Source organism: Mya arenaria, chromosome 3, assembly GCF_026914265.1.
Source record: "Mya arenaria isolate MELC-2E11 chromosome 3, ASM2691426v1".
NCBI classification, from domain to species: domain Eukaryota; kingdom Metazoa; phylum Mollusca; class Bivalvia; order Myida; family Myidae; genus Mya; species Mya arenaria.
This window is the reverse complement of record NC_069124.1, coordinates 78,956,949-78,969,749: the sequence shown is the minus strand read 5'-3', so window position 1 is coordinate 78,969,749 and position 12,801 is coordinate 78,956,949. Positions and strand designations below refer to the sequence as shown.

Sequence of the window (12,801 nt, the reverse complement as noted above, 5' to 3'; positions counted from 1 at the left end):
GGATACAGTATCATTATTTATTACAGTTCCTTTTTAATGTATATAACAAAATATGCACTTACGATTTCGATTCACTTTATTCTAACTGATTCATATCTTTACTTGACGGTTGGGGGCGGCGGGGGCGGTGGGGGGGGGATGTCGGAACCCCGTATAATAAAACCGTCCAAGATTAAAGGGGTAACATCTCGGACAAGATATGTTACAATTTTCTTTAGGGAGTAGCCCCCACCCCTTCCAACATTGACATCAAATATATTTCAGTTCTGAACGGAGGGGAGCAAGTTAAAAGGTCTTACCCCTAAGCCACGCACCTCTGACGTCAAATCCTGGAACCGCCTTTGATATAAATGTTTTTTGTGTGAACAAAACACGCGTTGACAGACCCAAATGATTTACATTCATACGTTAGACTGTTAAAACTGAGTCATACTGTACTCCCTTGATATTTTTGGTATTTTCGCTCTTTAGATGAACACAATGTTTCGCATTCTAGGAATACTATGCTCATTAGGGTAGCGTTTTTTAACAAATTGTTCCCCTTGTATACGTCAGGCGTGAGAACTTGCCAAAAAGAAATTTAGATATTTATTTGCAAATCGAGTGTTTATACCTTCCGTATTGAGCAATGGAAGGTTTAGGTGAATTAGTTGAAATGTTTAAAAACTGTTTCCCATTTTCATTTCTATTCTTTATTCCAATTTTTATCATCATTTCACCGGTGTCGCCGGTAAATGCTGCACACGAATTTGCAATTTATCGAATGCAGCAATTCGATCGTTATGATATGAAAGTTGGTAAGTATGGCTGTATTTTTTAATTTTTTTAAAAAGTGTTTTCAAATTTAACAAACTTTTACGCATTTGAACATATTTTAGAGTGTGTGTGGGGTAAAAACAGCCACCCTGTTTGATCAGTTGCTTAGAGGACCCAGCTTGTGTTATAGAGGTTGTGGGTTCAAGCCCCACACTGGGCACACTTCCTCCCAGATTAACCACAATGGTGGCAGCAGTGGGATCCAAACTCGAGCCTTTGAAGAGACTGGGTCCTAAATCCCAAATGAGCGCCCCAGCCGCCCGTTAAGATCAGTTGGTTAGAGCACCATGCTAGTGTTCTGGCGGTCGTGGGTTAGAGCCCAATGCTGGGCACACTTTTCCTCTCAGGTTTACCACAATATGTGAAACAGAAATTGCATATATTTCAGTTGCGTTTGCCAAGTGGTTACTGGTTAGCATATATTGATATAATTTACTCTATAACTGGTTTAAGAGGGTCAGTGGTTTGAACCTCATTTGTAGCGTCATCAGTTATTTTTATTGGTTATGCAGCATTGCAGGGCTCACCCTGGAGCATAGTCTCATATGTATTGTGTATATGGTCATTTTGAAGTGTGAAACAGATCAATGATGATAAAAACAGTTAAAATCCCTATCAAATCTAGTGGCTGCCCATCAGCCTAATCGTTATTGTTTTTGTAGAGTGTTCATGTACCTTTTTAATAAATCCAGATCTTGACATTAACTTCTCCTTTCACTTTATCAGTCAGCCAAGTAGACAGAAACAATACTTGTGTTGACCTGAATCTTTTCATCTCAAATGATTTCTAACACAATTCAAGTGTGTTCACTAACATTTATTGACTTAATTTTACATTTTAATTGCTGAGGCATATATGGCCACGGACGTATACAGGTTTATAGGTCTGTGATATGGCAAAGAAAACCAATAGCTGAAAGGTCTACCATGATTTGTAGATGACAGATCACAGATGTCTCTAGATGAAAATATATTTGTCAATGTCGTTAAAATGACTGTTATATTTTTATATTTCGAAGTTCTCTTTAAAAAAATAACACACCATTAAAAATTTATAAAAAAAACCCTTAAAACAAGAAAAATGTGATATCTCACTGGTGTAACAATTCACCACGCAAATCAATTACAGCCCAATTTCTATGGCTTACACCTGTTTCCTCAATTTCTTGTAACATGTAGACAATCCATATTGCATGAAACATTGCTTTTATATTACTTAATTTAAAGCCCTAACAGATGATCTTGACTTGAGATCTTTTTTTTATTTGAAATCAACTTGTCCCGTTGGACTACCAGCTTTGGAATTTAGATAGTCAGACTTTCGTTAATGTTGAACCCTGAAATCGTTTAAAACTTAAGAAAGATGATGAAGAAAACCATCAAAATGTGGCAGGATTTAGTAGGATTGAAAATCGGACCAAAGTCATAATCGATCATCGAAAATAATCGGACGAGCCATTTTGATCAATCATCGATTATATAATCGAAACGGAACAAGTGAATATATTACAAATATAACCAAAACTATATTGGTTTGTACATACATGTCTTTAAATAAAAAAAAAACATATTACAATCAATTATGTTTTATATATGCTGTTTTGTTATACATTCCAGGTTACAATTGATAATTTAGTAAAATGTTTATAGGAGATAACATAATTCTAAAATAATTGAGAATAAATTGCCGTGTAACCCCGTATAAGTCTGTACCGTTTCCCGTTTTAAAGAAAATCAGTACATACACAACATGGTTACTTTCCTTTGCCGTACATTAGCGATAATCGATTATGGAATAATGAAATCGATTATCGCCGACCTCGGACACTAATAATCGACTTTCGACAATACTGGATCATCATTTTATCCCTAGGATTTAGGTACTCAACCCGTATTGCAGTTACCAGTGAATTAGTTAAAATATAGTTAATGAAAATGTTGAAATTTTGCATCCGTCATTTCAGGGAGTAAGATGTCTCTTATTAATATGGAAGCAAGACCACTTGATGCAAAAATGGTAACAAGAAGGTGTATCATTGCAAGATTGAAAGAAGTGACAGGGGCCAGGTACCAGGACTTGGTGGATCAAAAGGCAGGAGGGCTGATTTTGCTCTTGCCTCAAGACCTTAACAGCATGGCAGACAGTCTTCAGCAGGTACGTTTTGCATCATTATACCCCCACAAACGAAGTTTGAGGGGGTATATTGGAGTGAGCTTGTCGGTTGGTCGGTCGGTCTGTCTGTCGGTTTTCATGGTTTCCGGACGATAACTCATGAAAGGCTAGACAGATTTGAAAAAATTTTGGTACACAGGTGTAACATCAGAAGATACAGGTCAAGTTCGATATTGGGGCTGGTGGGGCCAAGGTCAAGGTCACTGTTACTAAAAATAGAAAAACGGTTTCCGGACGATAACTCATGAAAGGCTAGACAGATTTGAAAAAATTTTGGTACACAGGTGTAACTTTAGAAGATACAGGTCAAGTTCGATATTGGGGCTGGTGGGGCCAAGGTCACTGTTACTAAAAATAGAAAAAGGTTTCCGGACGATAACTCATGAAAGGTTTGACAGATTTGAAAAAATTTTGGTACACAGGTGTAACATCAGAAGATACAGGTCAAGTTCGATATTGGGGCTGGTGGGGCCATGGTCAAGGTCACTGTTACTAAAAATAGAAAAACGGTTTCCGGACGATAACTCATGAAAGGCTAGACAGATTTGAACAATTTTTGGTACACGGGTGTAACATCAGAAGATACAGGTCAAGTTCGATATTGGGGCTGGTCGGGCCAAGGTCAAGGTCATTGTAACTAAAAATAGAAAAACGGTTTTCCGGACGATAACTCATAAAAGGCTTGACAGATTTGAACAATTTTTGGTACACAGGTGTTTCATCAGAAGATACAGGTCAAATTCGATATTGGGGCTGGTGGCGCCAAGGTCAAGGTTACTGTTACTAAAAATAGAAAAACGGTTTCCGGACGATATTTCATGCTAGACAGATTTGAACAATTTTTGGTACACAGGTGTAACATCAGAAGATACAGTTTGGTACACAGGTGTAACATCAGAAGATACAGGTCAAGTTCGATATTGGGGCTGGTGGGGCCAAGGTCAAGGTCACTGTTACTAAAAATAGAAAAACGGTTTCCGGACGATAACTCATGAAAGGCTAGTTTATCTTGTCAGCAGTGTAACTTCTAAATTACTCAACAGATTTAAATAAAACAATACATGCATGATAAAAGAAGATGCAGTGTGCAGTAACCTTGGAGTTATGGCCTCTTTTCAAAGGAATGGTTTGCCATTCCTGTGTCCAGGCAGCATTTGGGGGTATTCGTCACTCCTGTGACAACTCTAGTTTAATTTAGTTTAGGCCAAAAAAAAAAATAGATGTGTTTCTGGTGGCCCGACCGACCGTATTTTTTTATGACCCTTCGACCCACGCCGACGATGTTCTCGGGTTCAAATGATAATTAAGACGACAACGATATTAAAATGATTCGTAAATGTTAGACGGCGACGACACACAAACTATTCGCCAATACTTTAGCTTAGCGTCAAAATGGGGTCCCTAGACTTACCGAAATACGATTATTTACCGAAAGACGGATAAAATTACCGAAATACGCATAAAAGTTACCGAAAGACGCATTCTAATGCATTTATTTTTAAATAATCTTGTATATATAATGATTATACGCATTGTAGCCAAAAATTAAATTTGTTTTTTTTAGAAATAATGACTTGATTGACAAAAGAATTTCCCTTTTTTAGTCAAATAGAGTTATCTCCCGTCGTCAACCGAAATACGATTTATGGATATGGTTATACTGGAGTAAACATGATAGAAATTTACCGAAAGACGCTTGCTATTATATTTATTTTTAATATTCATATATATTTAATGATTTTACACATTGTAGCCAAAAATTATAAAACAATATCTAGAAATAATGAGTTTTTTGACAAAAGAATTTCCTTTATTTAGCCAATAAGAGTATTCTCCTGTTCTCAACCGAAATACGATTTATTGATATGTTTAAGGTGAAGTAAGAACATGACAAATATATACAGTTAACTTAATACTAAATTTTTATTTTATTTTTCATCATTTCTCTACATACATGACATATACATTTGATTAACATCGGACATGGAAGGCTGCATAAAACATAAGTCATACACATAATAAAATTACCTGAATTTGTCGGAACTGACTCCTAACTTGAGCTTCAGGTGATGGAAAAAGTGACTATATGTTTCAAAATCACTGTGGTCGTGTATGAACATGGGGCCTAAGAAAATTGGGGGATCACCAGTGAAGCGGCGATTGACGGACAGTTGTTGGTAACAAGTAACTGTCACGTGTCTTCCCTTTCATCTCCTTTTTTCTAAAGTCTCTGTTCGTATATAATATATATGTTGAAGCCCCAGTTTTTGAATCCCAAGTCCCACAATCATCACCAAAATAGCTCCTTTGTTGTTGTTTTTTTTCCCCTTTTAGATGAGTTCTTTGAATTGTCCAAAACAAAATAAACATTTTCCTTCAGCCCCTGTGGTATTACAGTCAGTCCACCCTCCACCACTTAGTTATGATCCGATAAAAGTCAGTCAGTCAGTCCACCCTCCACCACTTAGTTATGATCCGATAAAAGATTAAAAAAAATTAAAAAAAAATCCCTACCTACCGACCCTCTTTTTTTTGACCATGCCACCAGAAACACATCTATTTTTTTTTTTGGCCTTAAACATATTTATTTTACAACGATTGTGAAACAAGTTATAACAACATTATATTTAATCACTCTCGTTGGCACGATTTTACGCGAGAGTGTGGTCTTGTGTTGTGGGGGAAAACGGAGAACCCGGAGAAAACCCACTTGTCCGGCTTGGTGACCACAAACCAAACTCACATGCGCCCAAGCATAATTTGATTTATGCATTACTGTTATTTTAAAAACTGAATATCATTGCAACTAAGGCATAAGGTATACTGTTACATAATTATGATACATGTCTCTATCTCATTTAGCATCTGCAACTCGTGGAGCAGGAGTTACTGGGGACAGAGGATAGTAGTGTACCTGTCTACTTTGCTTGGGAGACACCTGAAATTCTCAACATCTACCAGTCAGTCATAGCTGGATCTGGGGATGATGCTGCTACTGCTGTGGAAGGTATGTGCCTATTTGTATAGAACTATTAATGGGTTACTCAGTGATATTCATATTTCGCATAGCACATCATTCTTGCTAGCGCAGTAAGCATGCGGAAAGTCTACCTTCCCTTTATGAAGGTTTAAGCTGTTCAGATAAAATAATTCCACGGTTTCCTGTTTCAGCTTTGTTCAGCTCTGCGTCAGCCAATGGTTTTCAGATGGTACAGAGTGGGTGGCAGGGAAAGCCTTGACAGACTTCCAGATCTCCAACATCCAAGGGCACCTGTCTGGTTACGGCATAGAAGAGCAGCTGCCAACCATCGCCATTGTCACACACTATGATGCTTTTGGCATTGCCCCAGTAAGAATTATGTTTGTTTGCTTGATACATATTATATTTTATCTTTCAAGACAAGATTTATTATCACGTCCATATCTACATACCAACTTTGTCCACCGATTCCGCACTTTCGCTGTCATTAGTACTTCAAATATTTGAACAATTTGAAATTGACCTGCATGCAACTTTTGTTTTTCATTGTTAAGCAATCGATAGCAATATTATAGCAACATACCAGCCTATAACCAAACCTGATACAAAAAGGATGTTTGAAAATATATTTATGATGTTTTTTTATCTAGAGCCTATCCACTGGTGCAGACTCAAATGGCAGTGGAGTGATAGCTATTTTAGAGCTTGCCCGCCTCTTCTCCAAGCTGTACACCAACTCTCGCACTCATGCCAAGTTCAACCTTGTTTTCCTGCTTTCTGGTGCAGGCAAATTCAATTACCTTGGATCAAAAAAGTGGATTGAGGACTCACTAGATAATATTGGTAAAGGAAGATTATGAAATCAACATCAAACCCTTATAATCTAGAACTGAACTTTTATTACCAAACTTGTTGATTTTGCTAATGTACACTGCTCTGACAGTATGGGATATGAAATGTCTGGTATGTGCTGTATTTGCCTCACAAGTTCACAACATCACTTACATGATAGTTCTAAGCTGAACCAGTTCTGTACTGTAAGAATTTATTATGAAATGATTATTAGTGGCTAATGTATTAAAGCTTTATCTATTTTCAAACATATAATTTATTTAGTTTTGTTGTGTATAAAGAATGTAAATGTATGGAATGATTGAAATGGATGATACTTTCCAGAGAGCACTCTGCTATCAGACATTGCATATGTGCTGTGCTTGGACAGTATCGGCAGGGATAACATGCTCCATCTACATGTCTCCAAACCCCCGAAAGAAGACTCGTCAGCATATGAGTTCTTACAGGTGCCTAAAAACAATATGTTCATCCCTACAGTATGTTCATCCCTTGTATGAAATAAATGCCATCTAAGCTAAGTGTTCATTAAAATGCAAGTAAGGTAATAACTCTGCTGAAGACTTCAGATTTTATTGGTGATTTGTTAGCGAAGAGGTTTTGTGTTGTTCTTGTAAAGCATAAACTATTTGCGTAATACCATGTTATTAATTCCGGACTTAACTTTCAATTATGATATTTGATCAGATATCACATTGTAAAATGATCAAAATAGAAGGGAATTACTGATACATTTAAACTGAAAGCTAAACATTTCTCCTCAGCACCTGGAAAAGGTCATTCAGACATTCTATCCAGACGTTGGATTCAAGATGGTGCACAAGAAGATCAACCTAGCCGATGAGATTCTGGCCTGGGAGCATGAGCGATACAGCATGAAGCGCCTCCCAGCCTTCACACTCTCACACCTAGATTCACACAAGGCCTTGGATAGAAGCACAATACTAGATACTAGGTAAACTCAGCTTATGTCGAGGTAGCTATAAAGTGAGCAAAATACTGGAGACCAGGTTAACTAAGCTCATGATATGGTAGTTTTAAAGTTAGCACAGTACTCAACACCAGGTAAACTGAGCTCATGTTATGGCAGTTATAAAGTCATGGTAGTAAGCACAATATGCAACATCAGGTTAATTAAGCTCATGTTATGGTAGTAAGAACAATACTAGTATAGGATTTTAATTTTAAGTTTCAGGCAAGTTTTATATGTTTCAGGTCAAGAGTAGATGAAACAGTACTTGTACGAAATATCCGCATTGTAGCAGAGACATTGGCCAGACACGTGTATAACCTTACCTCACAGGGAAATGTGCAGCTGTTCTCTGATACCCTTGTATGTACATGCAACCAGTATGAAATACTGTGAAATCATTAATGTTCGTGGGCATGAAATTTCGTGGTTTGCCGAACAAAAAAATTTCGTGGGTACTTGAATTCGTGGATTTTCATTTTTGAAAAAAAAATCGAAGATGCGATCGTTTGCATAATATCCACGCGCTGGCCCGTGATTTCCGTCTTCTACGTCACTCGGTTTATGACACTCGCTAATGTGGTACGACATGCCAATTAGTGCATATACCCATGTCACGTATCGATTTAATTGGGAATAAAGGTAATAAAAGAAGATGTACCCTGATCATAAATACAGATAGGGGAAGCCATTGAATGCCAATTAAGAATTTTGCAAATTGTGAAAACACCGAAAAGGTGCGTATATTGTCACGTTCGGTGCTTAGTAACCTTCAATGTACTAGTAATTGATTAATTATTTCATTAAATAAAAAAATCGAGTATGGACACTCATCACGAACATCTTGTAAACTCAAGATTTTCATTAACAGCACACGTTTAACCACGTGCTGATAACTGTCATTTGCTGCATAAAACACATTTAATTGATTTGGTTCATTATTTGTTAAAGGCAGATATAATACATTAACAGAATAATGATCGTAAGTTATACAGTGAGACAGGTTTTAACACTGTATACTGCGACCTCTGTTAAGAATATACTAGAGTATGTACGTAACAAGGCAATTGAAAAAGTGAATAAAGGGTTTATATTTCGTGGGATCTTGAATTCGTGGATCACCCAACCCACGAAAACCACGAACATAAATGCCCCACGAACATTAATGATTTCACAGTAGACAAGGGATATAGACTATCATTTGCAGAACTAACTAATAATAAAGGGATATCTCTTACTCACTGTAACAGTTTCGTTTAAGGTCTGATATAAGTCATTTAAACTGAAATTATTATTATTAAAACACTTTTTTAACAATTAATATTAAGTCTTTATCCAGTAAAAAAAAAAATCATTTCCAGATAGGTAAACAATTTAATTTCAACCTTTTTTTAGTAACCTCCAATAGTTGCATTGATTTAAAAAAAATCATCGGGATATTTATATCAAAGCTTCATTACTCATGTTCTCTGTGTGCAGGATGTGCAGGGTGAGCTAGTGTCCGCATGGTTAGACCACCTGACCTCAACCCCCCGTGCTGCCCAGCTTCTGCCCCGCGACGCCAGCCTCCTCACCACCCTCGAAGAAACCATGGCCAGGTACCTCAAGGACGTCAAACGATCCACTGTCAAAACAGACAAAAGGTATACACATATTAGCTGTGCTACATTTCAAGCGCCATTTTTACCAATGCCTTAAGATTTTCATTAGATTATTATTGAGACCTGAACTATTTTCTTTAGTTACTAAAACTAGATGTCATGTTACCTTTTTTCCACTACTTAATACTGACAATTACGTATTTATGTAAACTAAACTCATATTCTTATCAGAATGTGAAATAACAGCAAAAATATTAGATGAAGCACTATATTTGTTTTATGAAGCTGTTTTAATTGTACTTTCAGAGACCCGGAGTTCTTATTCTATGATGGAGCAGAGTACAAAATGAATGCTTTTAACGTAAAACCAGCTGTGTTTGATCTCTTCCTGGCTGTAGCTATTGGCGGCTACCTAACAGCTATTTATTTTCTTGTCCAGGTAAAGAAATGGTTACATTTAAAGGGTTTTGATATCTGCAAAAAACAACAAAATTTACACTTAATATTGATTTCAAACATAATGTTTAATGTGCTGAACTGTTTGCAAAAAAAGTCAGAATGAAAATCTGTTTCTAATGTTACTAACTTAGTGCAAATTTTCTATTTATTCTGTTTCAGAATTTCCACGTTTTGTTAGCCCTGTTTATCAAGATTACCCGTCCAGTGAAAGCCACCAAAGTGAACTAACATGATGAAAATTAAGTGTTCTACTAGTGTAAAATGCTGTAAATATCCACAAAATGAGCTTTCCTGACCAAAGAACTATCAGCCTGTTTGAATCACAAAGCTTGTTTTTCATTGCATGTGATTATGGAAAGTTGATATCTTCTAGTGCTCATTCGATGAGACATTAATTAATGAGTTCATTTCAGCATACGCCTGCCTTACAGAAAACATATTTGTTAATATGATAGAAATGTAAGCATAAAAAGTATGGTGCAAAAACCTTGCAAACCATGAGTTTTCTATGCAAAAACATCAATACATGTATTTACGTGTTCCTTTTTGTACAGCGGCCAAACATAAATTCATTTTCTACTTGGATGAGAACTTGATTTTTGCTCAAATAACATACAATTCCCCCATGCAATTGCATGTCTACATAATTTATAATAATAAAAAAGTGATGAGCTGTATAGCGTTAATCTGCATTTGGTAAGAATGTCATTATTGTTTCATAGGAAAAGTGAACAACCCCTGAAAATTTTACAAGCAGGTGAACACGCATGATACTCCTGTTGTTTTTCTTAACCAAATCACTGATTGTGTAATGTTGCTTTTGTTGTCTTTAATTTGATGCATTCTAATCAGGTATTTATATAATGCACATACTTCAGTTTTTCAATAAACAGTTTGTACTTGTAATGATTTATTCCTGATGATGTATCCCTCATCATATACACACGTACACCTTTGGGAGGCGTACACATTTGGTCGTGTCTGTACATCTGTTTATTCTGAATCTTGTATGTCTAACACCTATATGCTTCACGTATCCTGTGCAAATGACCAGTAAGGAAGGATTTTATTCTGTGTCCATTTTTACCAGAATTACGACCCTTCGTTATTTATTTCTATATTATGGAGAATGACATAAAGTTGTAACTCTTTAACCATTTGGTCATCTTCAAACTTCATCAGATGTTCGGGCAATATGCGCAGTCGACTAAAGGAAGAATTTTGTGTTCTGTCCATTTGTACACAGTTATGGCCCTAATAACAGTTTTCCTGTATAGGGGATAGTAGTAAAAAAAGCTTGAGGACTTGCTCAGATGTTCACATATTACATGTAGGTTCAGTTATGTTCGTATAACCATAAAGGCGGGATTTGTGCTGTGTTCTTTTTTACCAGAATAACGCCACTCGATACATTTTGAATGGTGAACTTTTTGAAGGATTTGCTTCTTTCGAAGGATTTGCTTCAAGCTTTTAAAGACAGCCAGTGACCATGTGCAGAGTACATTTTAATCCTGAAATCGATATTCAGAGCTTGTAACGGATGTAAAAAATGTTTTGTTTTTTCTCGGAAAGAATCCGATCCCCTTTACGATGCTATGTGCATGAATCCCTCGCCCTCTAACTGACCCCGATGATTTTTTTTTTTTCAGGTTTATCAATCATCTGCTGTTATAACCCCTGTTAGTTGGAGAAATATGACAAATGAAATTGTTTTTCTATTAAGATATAAAAAGATAGTTGATTATTGCATTTCATCAATAACATGGAGAGCATAGCGAATATACAGAAATTTGACGACACATGAAGCTTCTGGATTTACATAAAATTCAAATGTGTATGGTTCAAGTGAAACCGTACTTTATTAGAAGCATTGCCATTTTCTCCTAATAATATGGAGTCTAGTGAAAACTATATGCTGGTCGCTGACCATGACACAATTTACTTTCAAATATTTGTTTTAACCCTATAGACACACTTTAAGTAGAGACACCGTCGTTTCAATGTTTCGTGAGTCGAAGGTTTAGTGTGTTCGAGTCTGAAATTAATGCTAACTTTATGAAACACTGTCTGACTATGAAGCAATTGTCACAGGATGAGGAAAATGTGCAGTCTGATCGGGGCTCGAAACCGGGACCCCTCGCTGACAGCAAATGCGCCCTACCGACTGAGCTACCGGACCGCTTTCTCACCCTCAAAAGGTGCCAGGACATTACGGACCATGGACATATCGGAGCATATTTAGGGACATAATGGCATATTTGGGGAAATTACGGACCATGATTTATAATTTTACTTACAGTTTGTTTTAACTTTGTAACGTACCATATTTGTGGACATGACGGACCCTGATTAATAATTTTACTTACAGTTTGATTTAACTTTATAACGTACCATATTGCGGGACATTACGGACCATGATTTTTTTTTTTTTTTACTTACCCAAATATGGTTCGTAATGTTCATAAATTTGGTCCGTTATGTCCATGGTCTATTATGACGGTAAAACCTCCTCAACACCTGAATAGGAAGACATATTCTATAGTTTATTAACAATTATTAAAGGACATTTTCTGCTCCAGATTAAGTTTGCTTTGAATGAGAAAAAAACGCTTTTAAAAAAAACCCACGATTTTGAATTAAATATGGTAGAATGGATTATTTTCGTGATATTGGGGCCGGGTAATACGTAGTCTAAAATATTAGACCTGTTATACGGGATTCCAATCCTTAACGTCGTGAAGGATTTGCCATATCAAAAATCGTAACGTAAATCCGTCAACGTAGAATAATTTGGACTAGGTAATACGGCCGGGAGGGATTGGGAAATACTACCGTCCCCTTTCTGGAAGCGGGCCGTTTGATACGGTTCATTTAGTATTTGCGTATTCACTGACATTAGGCATTGTGTCCCATGGCTTCGTATAAGGTATTCAAGATGACCCTGTATGCG

At 36.6% G+C, this 12,801-nt stretch overlaps 1 protein-coding gene across 1 annotated transcript; it reads left to right on the top strand.

The window, feature by feature from the left end:
* The first annotated feature begins 526 nt into the window (after window positions 1–526).
* LOC128226710 (nicalin-like) lies at window positions 527–10,436 on the top strand. Its single transcript, XM_052936699.1, is given in 12 exon segments — window positions 527–797; window positions 2,781–2,971; window positions 5,852–5,996; window positions 6,161–6,208; window positions 6,211–6,338; window positions 6,620–6,812; window positions 7,146–7,270; window positions 7,586–7,776; window positions 8,037–8,154; window positions 9,271–9,434; window positions 9,699–9,831; window positions 10,011–10,436. Coding segments are annotated over 12 exon segments (1,674 nt in total). The 5' UTR covers window positions 527–628; the 3' UTR covers window positions 10,080–10,436.
* The last annotated feature ends 2,365 nt before the right edge of the window (window positions 10,437–12,801 follow it).